Consider the following 24,821-nt stretch of genomic DNA (forward strand, 5'->3'; position numbering starts at 1 on the left):
TTCCCGCCTAAATAATAACATTCATCACAAAGTGTCTCTTCTAAATGTTCATATTTTCTTGTGATCTTTTGATGCCGGAAAAAAAAAATTCAAAAAAAACGAAAAAAAAAAATTTGCTTCCCCCGATTGGTTACTTCCCCCCTTGATCCTGCCCATATATATATATATATATACACACGGTAGCATTTTCATGGAACATGTATGGTTGCTACGGAGTATATTTTATTTAAATGGTAGATGATGGCATACAGATGTTGAACTACGACTAAATTAAGTTATAGATGATGGCATACAGATGTTGAACTAGCTACGACTAAATTAAGTTATACATCTATATAAGGATTTGAAGCTTTTCAAAATTTACATCTCATTCACTCATTCATTTGTTTAAAAAAACAACAATGTTATCTCAACTGGTTTACAAGATATATCTCGCAATGATTACATTTAATACATGGTGGTGGGAAGTCGGCAACCAAAAAGACGAGCTTGCTCGCTTGATTCTCACCATTTCTGTTCCATCATTACTACTTGTATGGTACAAGTGGATGTTCTACTACACCACAACACCTCCGTTACCACCCGGACCATATGGCTTACCAATTGTAGGCTACCTTCCGTTTTTTGGGTCCAACGTACATGAAATATTCACCGCTATGGCTGATAAATACGGCCCAATCTTCAGTGTACGGCTTGGAAGTAAACTTCATGTTGTAGTGAACTCGATCGACCTAGTGAAGATTGTGGCTCGTGAGCAAGATCAGATTTTTGCCAACCGAAGCGCTCCAACCACAGCCGTAACCATCACTTATGGATTGATGGACATTGTATGGTCCGACCTCAACCAAAATTGGAAGAATATGCGCAAGATTTTAGTAAGCCAAGTTCTAAGCAACAAAAATCTCAACACGTTCCAGAATTTCAGAAAGCGTGAAGTGAGGAAGGTCGTGAATGAAGTGTACACTAAGCTTGGGGCAAAGATCAACATTAACCAACTTGCTTTTAACACATCACTAAATATTGTAACCACCATGTTATGGGGTAATACGAAACCTGTTTATGATATAGATGAGTTTCGAGAATTGGAGTTGAAGATTACCGAGCTATTGGGAGCTCCAAACATCTCCGATTTCATCCCAATATTATCAAGGTTTGATATTCATGGATTTAACCGAGACATGCAAAAGCAATATAAACATATTGATCATATTTTTAACAACTTTATTGAAGAAAAGATTAAAGTGAACAATAAAAATGATGGAACCCTTAGTAAAGAAAAAGAAATGAAGGACATTTTGCAGATCTTACTAGAGCTTAAAGACGAAATAAATGATCCAACGAAATTTAACACGGACCATATTAAGGCGTTAATAATCGTAAGCATTTTCTTTACATCTTTTTATTTGTTGTCCTATAATGAAAACAAGGCTTTTAATTCTGAATTTAGTTTATACCTTTATATACTAAAAAGAAATATTGGTGTCGTCACTTACAGAACATAGTGATCGGAGCAACAGACACAACATCAGCAATGGTAGAATGGGCTATGGCTATGATATTGGATAATCCAGATGTCATGAAAAAGATTCAGCATGAGTTAACAGAGGTTATTGGTATGAACAATATTGTTGAAGAATCTCAAGTCCTCAAATTAAGTTATTTGGATGCAGTTGTCAAAGAGACATTTAGGCTACACGCTCCAGTTCCTTTGCTAATCCAAAGATCACCATCAGAATCATGCATTGTCGGCGGATACTCTGTTCCAAAGGGTGCTACTGTCTCTATCAATGTTTGGGCGATCCACCGAGATCCGAATATCTGGGAAAATGCATTGGAGTTCAAACCCGAAAGGTTCTTGAACAATAAATGGGATTACAGGGGAAATAATTTCAAGTTTATGCCATTTGGATCAGGGAGAAGACTATGCCCTGGAATCGAAGTCGGGGACAAGATGGTGCTTTATATATTAGCATCCCTCTTGCATTCATTTGAATGGAGCTTACCAAAAGATGAAGAATTTCAGCTTACGGACGAGTTTGGAATAGTGGCCAAGAAAAGGAAACCATTGATAGCTATACCCTCTCAACGATTATCTAGTGAGAGCCTCTACAATTAAATCATTTGTTTCAACTAATTCAAATAATAACTCTTAAACAACTTATGTTTTTGAGGATGCTGTGTAATATTATATGTCCGTAATGTTATATGTCTGTAATGTTTTAGGGGTGCATCAGTTGTGCATCCATATCCTTTTTCTGTGTGTGGAAATATATGTTTGATTCATAATAAGTAATCTAGCCAAGCAATAAATGCATATTTTTTTAAGTTAATAGTCGTCATTAAAACATTAAATAATAGGAAGATGGATAATCAACTTTCAAAAGTTTGATAAGCTCTATCTCTTAGGTAATTTAAAATGAAAAGTAAGTCAACTGCTTAAATCACAAATCTAAAAATTTGATAAGCTGTATCTCTTATGTAAATTAAAATAAAGAGTAACTCAATTGCTTAAATCGCAAATCTTTAACATTCAGCAACATTAGGAGAATTAGGTAATACCTCTGACTTTTTTTTGTTTATATTATTTGAAAGGCATGAATTTTATAAATTTAAAAAATCAAAATTACACGGATAGTCCTTGTGGTTTGTCAAAAACCACACGAATAATTCAAACTTATTTTTTTAAACATAAATAGTCCAAAAGTATGCAATTTCTTCACGGATAGTCCAAAATCGTTACCTCCGTGAAATTGCTCTGTTAACTACAAACATGTGCTAGACATGTGCGGGTATTTTTATCTTTTGACCTTTTCTTTAAAAACCCATCCGTATCTTAGATTTTTTTTGCCTAAAGCCAGGTTCCTGGCACACGCTTATTATCACACCATAGTCCAAATTAGGTTTTTTTTCATCCGTGTCTTCTTTTATCAGTTCTTGTTTTTCTTGAAAAATATTTTAATTCTCATTATCAAGCCCAAAAGTATCTTTTTTTAATATTATTAATTTATTACTGTATATCTTTTGTGTGTGTAAAGATTTTGGTAGTGATGCTGAAGAACATATCAAGAGCTGTAACGAAACAATCACCTATCATGGCAGATCACCAACCTTCACCTCTTTCACCTGGAACTACACAAAACCCGTCCCGATCCATTTCATCTTTTCTTGGTTCTCCAAGGTTCTTCAATGGCTTATCTTCACCTAAAACCATCTCACCAACTTCAATTCTTGCTACCAACAATCAAATTTCTAATTTTGACACAAATCCATTTCGATTCACTAAAATCCCAAAAAAAAACCTACAAATACTTTTAATAAGTTCAAACACAAATCTGAGACTGAAGGAATTGCACTAGCTCTTGTTCTTCTTAAAAAAAAAAAACCATAATGACAATACTAGTAATAACAAACCAAAATCAAACTTAAAGATTCAGATCCCATTACTTGACCCATATCCAAATGGACCACCTCATTCACATGGTGATTTTGGGATAAAGACCAGAAATTCTCATATTTCTGGTGGTTCGACTCCAACTGGATTCGGATCTCCAAAATTTTGTATCAGTCCTTTATTTTTGACAGAGATGAAACTCTTGTAGATTCCTCATGTACCATTTCCGTTGTGGTGTCATTTTCATCGTACTTCGTTTCGATGCCTCCACCGGAGGAAGCTACAGCCATGGTGAGTGGTGCAGTGAGTGTAGGTTTACCGTCATCGAAGTTTCCGATGTTTTCATGTTGACAAGTGGTTTGGTGCGTTCGTATTTTCCACGAGCAGCGAGAACAGTTAGGGTTTTAGGGCGGTAGGATACAGCGACAGAGGAAGGTGAATTGTTGTGGATAAATAGATTTGTGGTGGAATTAGAGATACTTTTTACCACATAGGATCCGGGTTATTGTTGACCAGAAATATATCAAATGGGTTTGGTAGAGAATGAAATGACAATTTCACCCTCAAGTGCTTGGTATGTGAGGCCACTTAATGGTCAAAAATTACGGACTTCAGATGAATGGACTATCCCTAAACGAAAATGCATACTTATGGACTAAAAATGTTTAAAAAAAAATCAAGTTTGGACAATCCATGTGATTTTCTGCAAACCACAAGGACTATGCATGTAATTTTTTCATTTAAAAACTAGCGAGAAGCTAGACAAAATAAAAACACAAAACAAGAGAAGCGGCATAATAAAACAACACAACAATCTACATGACATGAAACTAACACCAACATCACACATGACTAAAACTCGAAACAAAAACACATGAGACTACGATGACAACAACAACAAAATATCAGAACACACTATGAAAACAATCGAAGGTTATAAGCCTACATTCAAGCCTTCAAAGCTAAACAAAACCTATGAGCCACGAAACTTAACAATGCCATTGACAGTAACTTCCAAATCCGCGATCAACCCTTCAATTATAGCATTTTCGAACCATCTACATTGAACACAATACCTTTTTTCTTCTCTTCCGATTTTTTTTAATGTAATTAAATAAATGGTGTTTAAATATTAGACAATATATTAATCAAGATATGTTTGTGATATATCCTAGCTGTACACTCTTAGTCATACGTCTAAATTACTCGTATATACATGTATCATTAGCTGTAGAAGATAGTTTCCATAAGTTGGTTATTGTGCATATCCATTCCATAATTGTAGGATATGTTTGTTATGTATGTATCGATATAAAAAGGCTATTCAGCCACGAGATACGACATCGAAAGTTACAGCAACTTACATGGTATTAGGCCAATAATCACCTTCTTTGTGACGACCCGGAAATTTCTGACCAAATTTAAACCTTATCTTATTATGATATCGACACGATAAGCAAAGTCTGTAATGTTGAGTCTCAAAATTTTTGAACTATTTATAAGGATTCATTTACCCTTTGACTACTCCCGACGATTCACGAACAATTGTGTGTAAATAAATATGTAAATACATATATAGATATAAAAATAAATATAATTGTATACCTAATATTTTGAATTAATAAAGTACACTTAATCAATTGGAATCAAAAATGTAAAATAATAAATAGAATAAATAAGTTAATTATATATATATATATATATATATATATATATATATATATATATATATATATATTATTTACTCTGAATTTAGATGTATGATTTCTATAAATAAATATTATATTATTGTAAGATATAAAAATTAAATGTTCAAAATATGTTATTATATATATATATATATATATATATATATATATATATATATATATATATATGTGTGTGTGTGTGTGTGTGTGTGTGTGTGTGTGTGTGTGTGTGTGTGTGTGTGTGTGTTATTAGTATAATTAGTATTATTGTTAATAATAATATTATTGTTATATATTTCATAATGATTATTATTATTATCATTAGTAATAATATTATTACTATTATATTTGAATTACTATTATATTAAAGACTATTATTATTGTATTTACATTTATTAATAAGATTAATTATAATCTATAAGTATAAATATTATGGTAAGAATAATTACAAGTATAATCTAATTACAATTTAAATGTCATTAGTTATTATTAATATTAAGAATTTCATTGTTTACATTGTTATTAATAATTACCATTATTTTTATAAGTAATATTATGAGAACTATCATTTATATTGTTATTACTAATATTATCATTGATATAATTATGATTTTAGTTATTAATATGATTATTATTATTATTAGTATTATTTCGATATTATTATTATTGATGATATAATCTATTCTATTATTATTATTAACATTTTTTATCATTATTATTAGAAAATAATACATTTTATTATTAACAATAATAATATTATCATTTAATTATTAGTATCATTATTAATTATTATTATTATTAATATAATAATAATTATTATTATTATTATTATTATTATTATTATTATTATTACTAATATAATTACTAAATATTAATATTAATTATATAAATTATAAAAGAAATATAAAATAACAAAAAGAATGGTATGTAATCCGTTGTACATAGCTATCCAACTGTATTAGACTTTTGTTTTCTGTCTCTTAAATTGTTAGCAAATTGAAATCAACCACAGAATCAATCCAAATTCAGTTACAGGTCGACTTCTCTTTATTATTTTTTTCTCTTATTTTGTCCACTCCAATTATAAGCCTGTCAACTATCGTTGCTTTATAAATTGATCGAATTGATACATTCAGGCATTCCAAATTCTTTTCCACTATCAATTATCTATTACAACTGCTCCAAATTTTCGAATTTAATAAAAAAAAAAAGATGAACCCAGGTAACACTCTGCTTGAGTTTCATTTTTTTGAAAACATTGAAATCGAATAAAATTTCAAAATGTATTAATGTAGTCTTGTTAGAAATACCCTAAACGATCTTTCGACAAAAATTGAGCTCTCAATTCATCTGAACGAATCCAAATTTCGAGTCAAAGTTTAAAACTCAAAAGTCAAAGAATTTGTTCATTGTAAAATTCGATTTGGTTTTGATGTTTCAAGTTCAATTGATGATTCCTAAAGTTTCTAGGAATGATTTACAAACTTTTTTGTTTAGAAATCATTTGTTAAAACAGCCTAAAAATTGGAATTCGATTTTTTTGTTCATCGTCGCATTAACAACTACCGCTACTGTTTCTTTTTCTTTATTTTTTTTTCTTCTGTTTTAATTAGTTCAGTCAATCACTGACCTTTTTTGTTTCGTTTACACCTCTAATTCAAACTTTAAAACCTGAGATATAATTTTGGTGTGATATTGGGTCGATTCAGTTGGAGTGTGAAGTAGAAGGGAAAATAGAAACATAATTATTCGGGTTAAATTAAATTGAAAGGCTTCATAAATCAGAAAAACAAAGATTCTCGAATGGTAGAGGGTGTTGCGGGTGAGCGAGATGTCTCAGGTTCGAGTCCGGTCTTGGACAATTCTTTTTAGACAAATCTTTTAAGGGTATACACAATTACTTTTATTTCTATTATTATTATTATTATTATTATTATTATTATTATTAATTATTATGATTATTATGATTATTGTTATGATTATTATTATTATTATTAGTTAATTATGTTATTATTATGATTATAATTATTATTGTTATGATTATTATCATTTCATTATTATTATTATTATTATTATTATTATTATTATTATTATTATTATTATTATTATTATTATTATTATGTGTATTATTAATTATTGTTACTATTATGATTATTATTATTATGACTGTTACAATTATAATTATTATTACTAATATCATATTTATATTTATAAGTATTAAAGACGTTATTATCATTAGTATTTTTTTATAAGTATTATTAACATTATTATTAATCTTATCATTTAAGTATTATTATTATTACCATGATTATGCTTATTAAGGTTATCATTATTTTTAATATTAGTATTAGTATCATTTATAAACATTAGTATTATTAATCTATTTATAATTGATATTATTATTATTACTAAACTTTTTATTTAAAAACTGTTATTATCATTATTATAAGATTTATTATTAAAACTATCATTCATATTATTATTAATAGAATCATTAATATTATTATCATTATTATTAATTCTAGTATTATCATTATTATTATTTTAATCACTACTAATATTATTCTAGTATTATTATAAATACTATTTTAACAAACAAATGATATACATATATATATATATATATATATATATATATATATATATATATATATATATATATATATATATATATATATATATATAATATTTAATACATATAACATAACAAAATTTATATTTTTATATATATATAAAATTAATATATATTAATAATTAAATATACATTAATAATATAAAAATTATATCACTAATAATAATATATATAATTGTTCGATTACGAGTATATGTATTAATTAATATACAGATGATATAGGTTCGTGAATCCAAGGCCAATCCTGCATTGTTCAGTATCGTCGTATAAATATTTTTACTACAAAATATTGTATCGTGAGTTCATTTGATTTCCTTTTACTCTTTACATTTTTGGGACTGAGAATACTTGCGCTGTTTTTATAACTGCTTTATTAAATGTTTTTGAAATATATTTTGAATTGAGAATACATGAAATGCTTTTATAAATGTTTGACGCGATATGACACAAGTAAAACATTCCTCGAATGAATTATTATGCAGACAGAAGTTCTGTGGATTATTATTGAATTAGTTGGACGTTATAATTGCCACTAATTGTTGTGAATATTTCCCCTGATTATTATTGCTTGGTAACCTAAGAATTAGAAAACGGGTATGGCGCTAATTCACGCGAAGCCAAAAGGTAGCTACTGAAATGTCCCATTCATATTGATTATAAACGTTCCATATTAATTGATTTCGTCGCGAGGTTTTGACCTCTATATGAGACGTTTTTCAAAGACTGCATTCATTTTTAAAACAACCATAACCTTTATTTTATCTATAAAGGTTTAAAAAGCATTACGTAGATTATCAAATAATGATAATCTAAAATATACCGTTTACACACGACCATTACATAATGGTTTACAATAAGAATATATTATATCAAAAATAAGTTTCTTGAATGCAGTTTTTACATAATATCATACAAGCATGGACTCCAAATCTTGTCCATATTTTAGTATGCAACAGCGGAAGCTCTTAATAATCACCTGAGAATAAATATGCTTAAAACGTCAACAAAAATGTTGGTGAGTTATAGGTTTAACCTATATATTATCAAATCAAAATAATAGACCACAAGATTTCATATTTCAATATACGTCCCATGCATAGAGACAAAAATAATCATTCATATGGTGAACACCTGGTAACTGACATTAACAAGATGCATATAAGAATATCCCCTATCATTCCGAGAAATCCTTCGGACATGATAAAAATGAATTCGAAGCACTAAAGCATCCGGTACTTTGGATGGGGTTCGTTAGGCCCAATAGATCTATCTTTAGGATTCGCGTCAATTAGTAGATCGGTTTACTAATTCTTAGGTTACCAAGCAAAAGGGGCATATTCGGCTTCGATCATTCACCTATATAATGTAGTTTCATTTACTTGTGTCTATTTCGTAAAAAATTTATAAAACTGCATGTATTCTCATCCCAAAATATTAGATTTTAAAAGTGGGACTATAACTCACTTTCACAGATTTTTACTTCGTCGGGAAGTAAGACTTGGCCACTGGTCGATTCACGAACCTATAACAAATATGTACATATATATCAAAGTATGTTCAAAATATATTTACAACACTTTTAATACATTTTGATGTTTTAAGTTTATTAAGTCAGCTGTCCTTGTTAGTAACCTACAACTAGTTGTCCATAGTTATATGTACATAAATAAATTGATATATATTATCTTGAATCAATCCACGACCCAGTGTATACACGTCTCAGGCTAGATCAAAACTCAAAGTATATATATTTTTGGAATCAACCTCAACTCTGTATAGCTAACTCCAACATTACTGCATATAGAGTGTCTATGGTTGTTCCAAATAATATATATACATGGGTCGATATGATATGTCAAAACATTTACATACGTGTATATGGTATCCCAAGATTACATAATATATTAGAATACATGTATAATACAATATAAGTTAGCTAGGATATAATTTCTATAGAATTGTTACAATATTTCCCGTAGCTACAACAATCAAAAAATATCCAATCTTGTTTTACCCATAACTTCTTCGTTTTAAATCTGTTTTGAGTGAATCAAATTGCTATGGTTTCATATTGAACTCTATTTTATGAATATAAACAGAAAAAGTATAGGTTTATAGTCAGAAATATAAGTTACAAATCTTTTTTGTAAGAGGTAGTCATTTCAGTCGAAAGAACGACGTCTTGATGACCATTTTGAAAAACATACATCCACTTTGAGTTTAATCATAATTTTTGGATATAGTTTCATGTTCATAAGAAAAATTATTTTCCCAGAAGAACAACTTTTAAATCAAAGTTTATCATAGTTTTAAATTATCAAACCCAAAACAGCCCGCGGTGTTACTACGACGGCGTATGTCCGGTTTTACGGTGTTTTTCGTGTTTTCAGGTTTTAAATCATTAAGTTAGCATATCAAATAGATATATAACATGTGTTTAGTTGATTTTAAAAGTCATGTTAGAAGTATTAACTTTTGTTTGCGAACAAGTTTAGAATTAACTAAACTATGTTCTAGTGATTTCAAGTTTAAACCTTCGAATAAGGTAGTTTTATATATATGAATCGAATGATGTTATGAACATCATTGCCACCTCAGGTTTTGTGGATAAACCTACTGGAAATTAGAAAAATAGATCTAGCTTCAAAAGATCCTTGGATGGCTTGAAAGTTCTTGAAGCAGAATCATGACACGAAAACAAGTTCAAGTAAGATTTCCACTCGAAATAAGATTGTTATAGTTATAGAAATTGAATCAAAGTTTGAATATGAGTATTACCTTGTATTAGAAAGATATCTTACTGTAAATAAAAAAGATTTCTTGAGGTTGGATGATCACTTTACAAGATTGGAAGTAAGCTAGCAAACTTGGAAGTATTCTTGATTTTATAAATCTAGAACTTATAGAATTTATGGAGAACACTTAGAACTTGAAGATAGAACTTGAGAGAGATCAATTAGATGAAGGAAATTGAAGAATGAAAGTGTTTTTAGGTGTTTTTGGTCGTTGGTATATGGATTAGATATAAAGGATGTGTAATTTTGTTTACATGTAAATAAGTCATGAATGATTACTAATATTTTTGTAATTTTATGAGACATTTCATGCTAGTTGCCAAATAATGGTTCTCACATGTGTTAGGTGACTCACATGGGCTGCTAAGAGCTGATCATTGAAGTGTATATACCAATAGTACATACATCTATAAGTTGTGTATTGTACGAGTACGAATACGGGTGCATACGAGTAGAATTGTTGATGAAACTGAACGAGGATGTAATTGTAAGCATTTTTGTTAAGTAGAAGTATTTTGATAAGTGTCTTGAAGTCTTTCAAAAGTGTATGAATACATATTAAAACACTACATGTATATACATTTTAACTGAGTCGTTAAGTCATCGTTAGTAGTTACATGTAAATGTTGATTTGAAACCTTTAAGTTAATGATCATGTTAAATGTTGTTAACCCAATGTTTATTATATCTAATGAGATGTTAAATTATTACATTATCATGATATTATGATATATTAATATATCTTAGTATGATATATATACAGTTAAATGTTGTTACAACGATAATCGTTACATATATGTCTCGTTTCGAAATCATTAAGTTAGTAGTCTTGTTTTTACATATGTAGTTCATTGTTAATACACTTAATGACATGTTTACTTATCATTTATCATGATTAAACATAGTGTATTAATATCTTAATATGATTCATATGTATTTAGTAAGACGTTATTATAACGATAATCGTTATATATACCGTTTCGAGTTTCTTAATTCAATAAACTCAATTTTATGTATATAACTCATTGTTAAAATACCTAATGAGATACTTACTTTTCATAATATCATGTTAACTATATATATAATCATATATATGTCATCATATAGTTTTTACAAGTTTTAACGTTCGTGAATCACCGGTCAACTTGGGTGGTCAATTGTCTATATGAAACCTATTTCAATTAATCAAGTCTTAATAAGTTTGATTGCTTAACATGTTGGAAACACTTAATCATGTAAATAACAATTTCATTTAATATATATAAACATGGAAAAATTCGGGTCACTACAGCTACCGGGTTTACACCCCCACCCAGAATGTTCACTAGACGGAAGAGCTAGTGGACGTGGTATTTAGTACTTCGAAGTTTATATATTATACAGACGAGATGTTCTATTTTTGGGGATATTATTGATGCACATTATATGTTAAGGTCGGTTACCAAGCCAAGCAATGAAAGTAAAGTGTGTAGCGACCCGACCAAATCATGTTTGACGGCGCCGTCTACTTAGGTCCCGTTACGTGGTCATAAGTCTTTAAGACAAAGTTTGACCAAAATATGTCGCCTTCATTTCAAAATAAAGATTTGTTCCCAAAGTTTACAAGAATTGTTCAACCAATAGTTAAGTTACAACGTTATAATACGAATGAAATCTAGGCGACACGGTTTAAAGTAAAGTCAAAAGACGCTCCATGTATGCATGTATACTCGACATCCAATGCAAGTATCAAAATAATGAGCGGAAGCATGTATCATGTATCGTTCAAGGACCTGAGAAAAACATAGAAATCTGTCAACGAAAACGTTGGTGAAATCATAGGTTTAAGTAAGTAAGTACAAGTGAACCACAAGATTTGCATCAATGAAATAATAGTAATACATTCCAAAAGTTTGTTTCACGAGCACCCAATTATCAATGCTTAACGTTTCCTTCCATTGAACCCCATCACTTAGTGCTAGAACATACACTGTTTCTCGAAAATATATTTCATTCGTAAACGGTAGCGAACCGTTTGAATGAGGGTTTGTCAAACCCATATGGATCCATACAACATAAGTTCTCGCTTACACCCGGCAAGTGTAACTAATGATAATCGAATTGAGGATTTTGTTCTAAACTCGTATGTAGAATGTTTGTTTTCCTGTACTTGTGTTCACTTAGTTCAAAAGAATCGTTTATGTTTTCTCATCCCAAATATAAGTTCAAAAAGAGTAAAAGTGGGACTATGATCTCACCTTGAGTGCACGAGTAGTAAAGTACTTCAACAAGTAAACGTGTGCAAAGAACAATGCTAGTCTTGACCTAAACAATAGGTTGTATCAATAACGGTAAACACGATAGGTCAAAGATGTTCAATTAGTCCTATGGCTCGTTACGACTCGATTATTTAGCATGTGAAATCAAATTGCCAAGTTTCATGCAAGATACAAGTATATAAATAAGTTAGGAAGGTTGCATAATCATTTGGTTAAGTTTGACAAAAAGTCAAACTTTGGTCGGTCAAAGTCAACGAAAGTCAACACGTTCGGGTCGGGTTCCGAACTATTTTTCTAATCTTAGAAATCATATATGAGCATGTTGGCCAAGTTACATGTTAATCGGAGGTGCGTAGCATGCCAAACATTATTCAAAAATTGACCAAGTTGGACAGAATTCTGGCCAGGCCATTTGGCGCGCCGCGCGGGGTAGGGGCGCGCCGCGCCACCCTGCTGCTTCAGCTATTTTTCTGCTTTTTAAATGTGCACGAACCAAAACCAATTCTAACACAATTCTTGACCCGCAAACGCTTATAACGCCTATCATACATCGTTGGAAAGGTATTTTGACAAGGAATGCAACTAAACACATATCATCAATCAAGCTTGCACTTATGACAAACAAAACCGCATTTAATGTTCCATAATCAATGCATTCAAGTCAATATTGTAATTTAACGATTTGGCAACCAAATTACATGTACAATATGCCGTTTCGAAGGTAATTAAGCATACAACACAACCTAACACTTACAATTAACATCTCATGTCATTTAATGCATCAAGAATCCATTCCTAGTTCGTGAAACCCTAACCAAAAGTCACCAAATTTCATAATCAAGTTTAAGGGGTTTCTTGATCAATCTTTACATCATAATGGAGCTAGTAACACTAAGAACAAGATTAAAACATGAAGTCTTAGCATCTAACAACATATGAACACTTAAAACTCAAGATTAAGCATGTTAACTTTCCATATGAACTAGTTACACCAAAATGGCAAGAACAAGCATACAAATCACATAAACAAACTAGACTTGAGCCATAGACACTAATTAACAACCTTTTAACTCAAAAATCTCAAGAACACATAAAATTAGTGATTTTAGAAAGTTACCCAAATGTAATGAGGTTGGTATGGAATCGAAGAGGAGATCACGAGGAGTTCAAATACGTAATTTGTTTGGCGAGATAATCACTAGCTCGATTTAAGATGATGATTCTTTGATGGAGCAAATTTAAGGAAAATGTGAAAGTAGGAGAAATAAAGGAAAATGAAATGAAAATGTGAATGAGTGGATAGAAAGGGTGTTGACCACCACTTTGACCTAGTGGTTTCTTTGACACTTTGACAAGTTTAGTCCCTCATGTTTTAATCGGGTGCGTTAAATTACCTAAACAAGATAATTTGAAACGCGTATCAACGAGACGTGTTATAAACATATAACGGAACATAAATAGTTAAACGGAAAAGTAAATGGAAAAAGGCGGGATGTTACATTACCTACACCTTAAAAGAAATTTCGTCCCGAAATTTAAGTAGGCGTAGTAGTCGTTGTTTCTTCCTCGAGATCTTGCGTTTCCGAAATCACGAATAGATGAGGATACTTCCTTTGCATTTGATCTTGTCTTTCCCAAGTAAACTCGGGTCCTCTTTTGGCATTCCAACGAACCTTGACAATCGGGATTCGGCTTTGTTTCAATGTCTTGACGGAGGTGTCCACAATTTCAACCGGTTCCTCCACGAAATGAAGTTTGTCATCAATGGTAAGCTCCTCGAGAGGAATGACGATATCGGGTTCGGCAAGACACTTTTTCAAGTTGGATACATGGAAAGTAGGATGAACGGAGTTCAATTGAGGCGGAAGATCTAAACGATAAGCAACGGTTCCAATACGCTCCAAGATTTCGAAAGGACCAATATACCGCGGATTTAGCTTCCCGCGTTTCCCAAAACGGATTACACCCTTCCAAGGTGCGACTTTTAACATTACTCGGTCACCGACTTGAAATTCAAGATCGTTGCGTCGTATATCGGTATAGCTCTTTTGACGGCTTCGGGCCGTCCTAAGCCTATCTCGAATTTGAACGATTTTCTCGGTGGTTTCGTGAATGAGTTCGGGTCCGGTGATTTGCACGCCGCCTACCTCGGCCCAACAAAGAGGTGAACGACATTTGCGGCCATATAGCGCTTCAAAAGGTGCGGCTTTAATACTCGCGTGATAACTATTGTTGTAAGAGAACTCGGCGAGAGGTAAGTGCTTGTCCCAAGCTTTTCCGAAATCAACCACGCAAGCTCGTAACATGTCCTCTAAGGTTTGAATTGTACGTTCGCTTTGTCCATCGGTTTGAGGATGATATGCGGTGCTCATGTCTAAACGCGTTCCCAACGCTTCTTGCAATGTACGCCAAAATCTAGAAACGAAACGGCCATCTCGGTCGGAGATAATCGATAAAGGTACACCGTGTCGGGCTACGATCTCCTTAATGTAAAGTTGTGCAAGTTTCTCCATTTTGTCCGTTTCTTTCATGGCAAGGAAGTGTGCGGATTTGGTGAGACGGTCAACAATAACCCAAATGGTATCATAACCGCCCGTCGTTTTTGGTAGTTTGGTGATAAAATCCATCGTTATCCCTTCCCACTTCCATTGCGGGATCTCGGGTTGTCGAAGTAGTCCGGACGGTCTTTGGTGTTCGGCTTTGACTTTGGAACATGTCAAACACTTGGAAACATAAGTAGCTACTTCCCTTTTGATATTCGGCCACCAATATAGCTGTTTAAGGTCGTGGTACATCTTATTGGCACCGGGGTGAATCGAGTATCGTGACTTATGGGCTTCATCTAAAATAAGGCTTCGTAGGTCCCCATAACTAGGCACCCAAATTCTTCCGGCGAAATATCGGAGTCCGGTTTCTTTAACTTCGAATCGAGAGGTGAGGACGTTCAAGTGTTCGAGAGAGATGTTTTCATCCTTAAGAGCCTCATCTTGGGCTACCCGAATTTGGCTATTAAGGTTGGTGTGAATGGTGATGTTTAAAGCTCGGACACGGAGAGGCACCACTCTTTCTTTTCGACTTAAGGCATCGGCTACTACATTTGCCTTCCCGGGATGGTAACGAAGCTCGCAATCGTAATCGTTCAAAGTTTCAATCCACCGTCGTTGTCTCATGTTTAGTTGCTTTTGATCGAAAATGTGTTGGAGACTTTTGTGGTCGGTAAAGATAGTACTCTTGGTTCCATAAAGATAGTGTCTCCACATTTTAAGTGCAAAGACAACGGCTCCGAGTTCGAGATCATGTGTCGTATAGTTTCGTTCATGAATTTTAAGTTGTCGAGAAGCATAAGCAATGACTTTCGTTCGTTGCATCAATACACACCCAAAACCATGTTTTGAGGCATCGCAATATACAACAAAGTCATCATTGCCTTCGGGAAGTGACAAGATAGGAGCGGTGGTTAGCTTCGTTTTCAAGATTTGGAATGCGGATTCATGTTCGGTCGCCCAAATGAATTTCTTTCCCTTGTGAGTCAAGGCGGTTAGAGGACGTGCAACCAAAGAGAAATTTTCGATGAATCTACGATAGTACCCGGCGAGACCCAAAAATTGACGAATGTGAGTAGGAGTAGTAGGAGTCTCCCATTTGCTAATGGCTTCGATTTTCGATGGATCGACTTTAATACCTTGGTCACTTACAACATGACCAAGAAATTGAACTTCCTTTAACCAAAATTCACACTTGGAGAATTTGGCATAGAGTTGTTCTTGTCTTAAAAGTTCAAGCACAAGTCGGAGATGTTGTTCGTGCTCTTCTTCATTTTTAGAATAGATCAATATGTCATCGATGAACACAATAACGAATTTATCGAGATACGGTTTGCACACGCGGTTCATAAGATCCATGAACACCGCCGGTGCGTTAGTGAGACCAAATGGCATGACAAGGAATTCATAACTACCATAACGAGTTCGGAAAGCGGTTTTGGAGACATCTTCCCCCTTAACCCTCAATTGATGATAACCCGAGCGGAGATCGATTTTCGAATATACACAAGACCCTTGTAGTTGATCAAAGAGGTCATCGATGCGAGGAAGAGGATATCGGTTCTTAACCGTCAATTTATTTAGTTCGCGATAATCAATGCACATTCGTAGGGATCCGTCTTTCTTTTTAACAAACAAAATCGGAGCGCCCCAAGGTGAATGGCTAGGTTGGATAAAACCACGATCAAGTAGTTCTTGGATTTGACTTTGCAATTCTTGCATTTCAGATGGAGCGAGTCTATATGGTGCACGCGCTACGGGTGCGGCTCCCGGAATAAGATCGATTTGGAATTCAACCGGTCGATGAGGCGGAAGACCCGGCAATTCATCGGGAAATACATCGGAATAGTCACTAACAATTGGCACATCATCGATGTGCTTCTCATCGGACTCGACTTTCTTAACGTGGGCAAGGATCGCAAAACAACCCTTACGGAGTAGTTTTCTAACTTTAAGGCACGAAACGAGGTTGAGTCTGGTGCAACTCTTATCGCCATAAACAATCAAAGGTTCACCATTCTCGATAGGAATTCGGATTGCGTTAAGATCACAAAGAATGTGAGATTTCGTTTTGACTAACCAATTCATACCGATTATTACATCAAAGCTTCCTAGTTCCATGGGTATCAAGTCAATTTCAAATTCCTTACCCAAAATGTTTAACGTACACCCCCGGTAATATGTGTCGGCACTTAATAGTTTTCCGTTAGCTACTTCAATGGTATAAGTGGTATCTAATGGAAGAGGTGGAGTGCTAAAAGAATGAGTCAAAGTCTTGGATACAAAGCATTTATCGGCACCCGAATCGAATAAGCAAGAGACATAAGAATTGTTGAGAAGAAACGTACCCGTGACTAGTTCAGTGTCATCCCGGGCTTCCTCGGTGTTGATGTTGAAAGCTCGGCCGCGCGTATTGGTGTTATCTTTCCTTTTCGGACATGCATTTCTATAATGACCCGTTTGGCCACATTCGTAACAAGTGCCCGTCTTTGGTGCATTGGGCCACTTTCGAGCGACGGGAGTGGCACTTTTACAATCGTTGGCCTTATGACCAACTCCTTGGCACCGGTGGCAAATTATCTTACTACATTCGCCAAAGTGATGTTTGTTGCATTTGTTGCAAAGAGGTAGGTTCCCGGCATAACCTTTCTTGCCGTCGGAGGTGTAAGGCTTCTTAGCAAAGTTGTTGTTGCTTGATTGGGAGGGTTCCCACTTTCTTTTGTTGCCGCTCGATTTATCCTCGGCTTTAGGTGCCAGAACTACGATTTCGTCAACCGTTTCGATTAGTTGGCGAGCCATGTTCATAGCGGCTTGATGAGTAGTGGGTTTGGATGACATCACCCCTTGTTTGATGCTTTTTGGAAGACCGAGCATGTAGAGCTCAATCCTTTGAGATTCGGGGTTAACAAGATTAGGACACATCAAGGATAGTTCGGCGAAGCGTTGATTATAAGCTTTAAGATCGTTTCCGACCGCTTTCAAAGCTCTTAGTTCTTCCTCAAGCTTTCGGGTTTCTTCGCGCGGAAAATATTCAACAATCATCTTTTCCTTTAGATCGGCCCAAGAGAGGGCATGAGCTTCATCGGTACCCACCGATTGAACATAGGTGTTCCACCATGTTAGAGCAATTCCGGAGAAAGTGTGAGTGGAGTATTTGACCTTGTCTTGGTCCCGACAACCGCTTATGCTAAAGACGGCTTCCGTTTGCTCAAACCATCGGGTGAGCACGACCGGTCCCCCGGTTCCATCAAAAGTGTGAGGTTTGCACCCCATGAAAGCTTTATAGGAGCATCCCTCGTTTGAGTTTCCGGTTCCATTGTTGTTGTTGTTGTTGTTGTGGTTGTTATTATTATTGTTGTTGGATGAGTGACCGGCCATGGCAGCATCTACGGCGGTAGCTATCATCCGTTCGAGAGCTTGTTCGGGAGTTTCATTGCGGCGTACACGACGAGGAGCCATTGTTCCTTCAAGACACAAGAATATCATTGATTAGTATTCTCAATAATACTAACCGTGATATAGAATAAAGATAAAGAGAAGTTTTTTTTTTTTTTTTTTTTTTTTTTTTTTTTTTCGACTCGCCTTAAATTCTTTATGTCATAATGCCGGAACGTTCATACGAGTCACCGTAATATAATCCCGGAAATTATATTACCCTAATTCATATGTGCATTCGACATCATTTCATATAGTCAAGGTGGCGTGTCAATCAAATTAAACAACGTGAGATTAAGATGAACTAAGAGTAGATATGAGTAGAAACGTTCGAGTATAAATGCACAAGTAGTCAAGTAATTCCTACTTCAAGTCTATATGCCGGTTGTAGTCTAGACTCACCAATGTACCCTATGACTCGGGGTTGACACTAATGAACTCTAAATCCCTACAACCAACGCTCTGATACCATCTGTAGCGACCCGACCAAATCATGTTTGACGGCGCCGTCTACTTAGGTCCCGTTACGTGGTCATAAGTCTTTAAGACAAAGTTTGACCAAAATATGTCGCCTTCATTTCAAAATAAAGATTTGTTCCCAAAGTTTACAAGAATTGTTCAACCAATAGTTAAGTTACAACGTTATAATACGAATGAAATCTAGGCGACACGGTTTAAAGTAAAGTCAAAAGACGCTCCATGTATGCATGTATACTCGACATCCAATGCAAGTATCAAAATAATGAGCGGAAGCATGTATCATGTATCGTTCAAGGACCTGAGAAAAACATAGAAATCTGTCAACGAAAACGTTGGTGAAATCATAGGTTTAAGTAAGTAAGTACAAGTGAACCACAAGATTTGCATCAATGAAATAATAGTAATACATTCCAAAAGTTTGTTTCACGAGCACCCAATTATCAATGCTTAACGTTTCCTTCCATTGAACCCCATCACTTAGTGCTAGAACATACACTGTTTCTCGAAAATATATTTCATTCGTAAACGGTAGCGAACCGTTTGAATGAGGGTTTGTCAAACCCATATGGATCCATACAACATAAGTTCTCGCTTACACCCGGCAAGTGTAACTAATGATAATCGAATTGAGGATTTTGTTCTAAACTCGTATGTAGAATGTTTGTTTTCCTGTACTTGTGTTCACTTAGTTCAAAAGAATCGTTTATGTTTTCTCATCCCAAATATAAGTTCAAAAAGAGTAAAAGTGGGACTATGATCTCACCTTGAGTGCACGAGTAGTAAAGTACTTCAACAAGTAAACGTGTGCAAAGAACAATGCTAGTCTTGACCTAAACAATAGGTTGTATCAATAACGGTAAACACGATAGGTCAAAGATGTTCAATTAGTCCTATGGCTCGTTACGACTCGATTATTTAGCATGTGAAATCAAATTGCCAAGTTTCATGCAAGATACAAGTATATAAATAAGTTAGGAAGGTTGCATAATCATTTGGTTAAGTTTGACAAAAAGTCAAACTTTGGTCGGTCAAAGTCAACGAAAGTCAACACGTTCGGGTCGGGTTCCGAACTATTTTTCTAATCTTAGAAATCATATATGAGCATGTTGGCCAAGTTACATGTTAATCGGAGGTGCGTAGCATGCCAAACATTATTCAAAAATTGACCAAGTTGGACAGAATTCTGGCCAGGCCATTTGGCGCGCCGCGCGGGGTAGGGGCGCGCCGCGCCACCCTGCTGCTTCAGCTATTTTTCTGCTTTTTAAATGTGCACGAACCAAAACCAATTCTAACACAATTCTTGACCCGCAAACGCTTATAACGCCTATCATACATCGTTGGAAAGGTATTTTGACAAGGAATGCAACTAAACACATATCATCAATCAAGCTTGCACTTATGACAAACAAAACCGCATTTAATGTTCCATAATCAATGCATTCAAGTCAATATTGTAATTTAACGATTTGGCAACCAAATTACATGTACAATATGCCGTTTCGAAGGTAATTAAGCATACAACACAACCTAACACTTACAATTAACATCTCATGTCATTTAATGCATCAAGAATCCATTCCTAGTTCGTGAAACCCTAACCAAAAGTCACCAAATTTCATAATCAAGTTTAAGGGGTTTCTTGATCAATCTTTACATCATAATGGAGCTAGTAACACTAAGAACAAGATTAAAACATGAAGTCTTAGCATCTAACAACATATGAACACTTAAAACTCAAGATTAAGCATGTTAACTTTCCATATGAACTAGTTACACCAAAATGGCAAGAACAAGCATACAAATCACATAAACAAACTAGACTTGAGCCATAGACACTAATTAACAACCTTTTAACTCAAAAATCTCAAGAACACATAAAATTAGTGATTTTAGAAAGTTACCCAAATGTAATGAGGTTGGTATGGAATTGAAGAGGAGATCACGAGGAGTTCAAATACGTAATTTGTTTGGCGAGATAATCACTAGCTCGATTTAAGATGATGATTCTTTGATGGAGCAAATTTAAGGAAAATGTGAAAGTAGGAGAAATAAAGGAAAATGAAATGAAAATGTGAATGAGTGGATAGAAAGGGTGTTGACCACCACTTTGACCTAGTGGTTTCTTTGACACTTTGACAAGTTTAGTCCCTCATGTTTTAATCGGGTGCGTTAAATTACCTAAACAAGATAATTTGAAACGCGTATCAACGAGACGTGTTATAAACATATAACGGAACATAAATAGTTAAACGGAAAAGTAAATGGAAAAAGGCGGGATGTTACAAAGTGAATGTTATGTATCGAGAGAATGATTTTATACACAGGTTATGTGTATGTTATTTTGTGCACGAGATATGTGTACGGTTATTAAAAATCGCGAGGCAACCTACACGGGAGAAAAGGATACGAACCTACTCTGCTAAGCATTATGAAAAATGGTTTCGTACACGAGATAGGTGTGCTGTATTTAAATCTTGTGGTCTATCGAAATGATGAATTTTATTATTTATGTTAAACCTATGAACTCACCAACCTTTTAGTTGACACTTGAAAGCATGTTTATTCTCAGGTATTAAAGAAATCTTCCTATGTGCATTTGCTCATTTTAGAGGCATTACTTGGAGTCATTCATGACATATTTCAAAAGACGTTGCATTCGAGTCGTTGAGTTCATCAAGATTATTATTAAGTCAATTATAGTTGGATGTATTATGAAAGATTATGCATGCTGTCAACTTTCGATGTAACGAAAGTTTGTCTTTTAAAAACGAATGAAATGTTTGTAAAATGCATCATATAGAGGTCAAATACCTCACAATGAAATCAACTATTGTGAATCGTTTATAATCGGTATGAACGGGTCTTTTCAGTTGTTATCAGAACGATGGTCGTAGCGAACCAGGTCTTGCATTAGTGTGTCTAACTAGTAGTTGTTAAGATGCATTAATGAGTCTGGACTTCGGCCTAGTAGTTGTTAGGATACCTTAATAAGTCTGGACTTGAACTTGGTGTGCATGTCAAAAGTTTTTCTTACCGTTCTTTGTCAAAAAAAAAATATCTACCTATCATTTTCAGTCTCGACACGTCTTATTGCAATTATTGCATAGATGGTGTACAGACAAATTCATATCCCATCACATTAAACCTTGTCTGACACGTTTCCTTAATATCCTCCGTAATCTACAGGATCTTCAGTACTATACATAGATATTCTATGTAATTAGAATATCATCTGACATCCGAAAATCATTACATATCGAAAACCCTTTATCTAACCGTACAAAATGGAAATCGCCACTAGTTCAAGTTCCTCGGATTTCGATAGCAATCTCGATATGGGTTTCCACTCAAACTCCAAAAGCAATGTAACCGGAATGGATCAACCAATTAACCATCATCAATTCTGGATTAATTGGGGATGGGTTCGTAGCCTACTTAAACATTGGAGACAAGAAGAAGGTGATCCCTTTCATACACCACATTGCCCTCTTGGCGATGAACCTGAAGCACTTACCGGAGAACCTATTCGAGACACCATTTTCTCTCTCATTTCCAGAGTATCTCGTCACGATTATATACTATCTCAGATTCTAGATCTTATTCATCCGCTCGTCCGAACCGACAATCATCCTGGTGTAATAGAAGAAGTCAACGAGCTTCGTGTAGTGACCCGAACTTTTCCATGATTATATATTAATTGAAAACTATATTTGCATGATTAAATGTTTCCAACATGTTAAGCAATCAAATTTATTAAGACTTGATTATTTGAAATGAGTTTCATGTAGACAATTGACCACCCAAGTTGACCGGCGATTCACGAACGTTAAAACTTGTAAAAATGACATGACAATATATATATGGATATACATATAGCTAACATGAGATTATGATAAGTAAGTATCTCCATATGTATATTAACAATGAGTTATATACATAAAAATGAGACTACTAAGTTAAGAAACTCGAAACGATATATATAACGATTATCGTTATTACAACGTCTTACTAAATACATATGTATCATATTAAGATATTGTTACACTATATTTAACATGATAAAATGATAATTATATATATCATTACGTATGTTAACAGTAAACTACATATGTAAAACAAGACTACTAACTTAAGAATATGTAATTAGATTTTTGAATGAGTGTGGTTGTTTTGATTTCTATAAAAGAATGTATATTGTTGTGAAAGTAGGGAGTATAATGGATGATTTGCTGAATCAGATTCGAAGAATGTAACATATTAATTGTGAATTTATATATCTCTCGGGTATTAACTACCCGTTAAAAAAATGTCACAATTAATATTTTGTACAAAAGAATTTTACTACAGTCTTTATGGAAATATATGTGTATATTTCTTCAGATGTAATATAGATTTAATGAGTTAATATTAAATTAAACTCACTTGATTTATGGTTAAGGCTAGGATAGATAATTTCTAAACTTTAGAAATTATATAATCGTCGTAGAATGTTTTTCCAATGAAGTTATGAATCAATACTTCATCGTTGTGGTATTCCTTAGTATCTACAGGGCGTATGACGTCGATGCTCATGGGACAGATTGTGAAGTTGAGGTTTACGATGCGGTTGTTGTTGGTGGTGGTAATGGTACTGTTGGTGTTGCTGATGGTGGTACTGTTGGTGCTGCTGGTGCTGCTGCTGGTGTTTGTAACCTTTGCACCATATTCTCCAAAGCCACTACCCGAGCGCGAAGCTCGTTGACTTCTTCTATTACACCGGGGTGATTGTCGGTTCGGACGAGCGGATAAATAAAATCTAGAATTTGGTGTAGTATGTAATCGTGACGAGATACTCTAGAAATAAGAGAGAAAATGGTGTTTCGGATAGGTTCGCCGGTAAGTGCTTCAGGTTCTTCGCCAAGAGGGCAATGTGGTGGATGGAAGGGATTACCTTCTTCTTGTCTCCAATGATTAAGGAGGCTACGAACCCATCCCCAATTCATCCAGAATAGATGATGACTAATTGGTTGATCCATTCCGGTCACACTGCTTTCGGAACTTGAGTGGGATTCCATTTCGGAATCCGAGGGACTTGAACTAATGACGAATTCCATTTCGTACGATTGAATAAAGAATTTTTGGATATGAAATGATTTTCCGGCTATCGGGTGGTATTCTAATTATATAGAGCAAAAGGTTTCGTAGATTACGGAGGAATTTACGGAATATGTCAGGCAAAGTTTACAGTAACAGATACACTAAGATATGAATTAGCAGATACGCTAAGATATGAATTTTGTCTATATACTATTCATGCAATCAATGCAATAAGATGTGTCTAGACTAAGAATGATAAGTAGGTAATTTCCGACAAGAATGATGAGCAAAACTTTTGAAATGCAGACACGGTCGAAGTCCAGACTCACTAATGCATCCTAACGACTATCAGTTAGACACACTAATGCAGACCTGGTTCGCTAAGACCACCGCTCTGATACCAACTGAAAGGACCCGTTCATATACATTATAAACGATTCACAATAGTTGATTACATCACGAGGTATTTGACCTCTATATGATACATTTTACAAACATTGCATTCGTTTTTAAAAGACAAACT

At 34.1% G+C, this 24,821-nt stretch overlaps 1 protein-coding gene and 1 pseudogene across 1 annotated transcript; both read left to right on the forward strand.

Moving 5' to 3' along the window:
* Positions 1-401: 401 nt before the first annotated feature.
* Positions 402-2,116, forward strand: LOC139891906 (geraniol 8-hydroxylase-like). Its single transcript, XM_071874929.1, has 2 exons — positions 402-1,376; positions 1,496-2,116. The coding sequence occupies exons 1-2, from the start codon at positions 402-404 to the stop codon at positions 2,114-2,116; spliced, it is 1,596 nt and encodes a 531-aa protein (XP_071731030.1).
* Positions 2,117-3,044: 928 nt separating this feature from the next.
* LOC139888847 (uncharacterized) lies at positions 3,045-3,599 on the forward strand (annotated as a pseudogene).
* The last annotated feature ends 21,222 nt before the right edge of the window (positions 3,600-24,821 follow it).

This window comes from Rutidosis leptorrhynchoides, chromosome 2 (assembly GCF_046630445.1).
Source record: "Rutidosis leptorrhynchoides isolate AG116_Rl617_1_P2 chromosome 2, CSIRO_AGI_Rlap_v1, whole genome shotgun sequence".
Taxonomy (NCBI): Eukaryota; Viridiplantae; Streptophyta; class Magnoliopsida; order Asterales; family Asteraceae; genus Rutidosis; species Rutidosis leptorrhynchoides.

Excerpts from the sequence above, each read along its gene's own strand:
- LOC139891906 (XM_071874929.1), top strand. The coding sequence starts at position 402 with ATGTTATCTCAACTGGTTTACAAGATATATCTCGCAATGATTACATTT. Across the intron at positions 1,377-1,495 it reads ATATTAAGGCGTTAATAATC|AACATAGTGATCGGAGCAAC; the intron begins GTAAGCATTTTC and ends CGTCACTTACAG.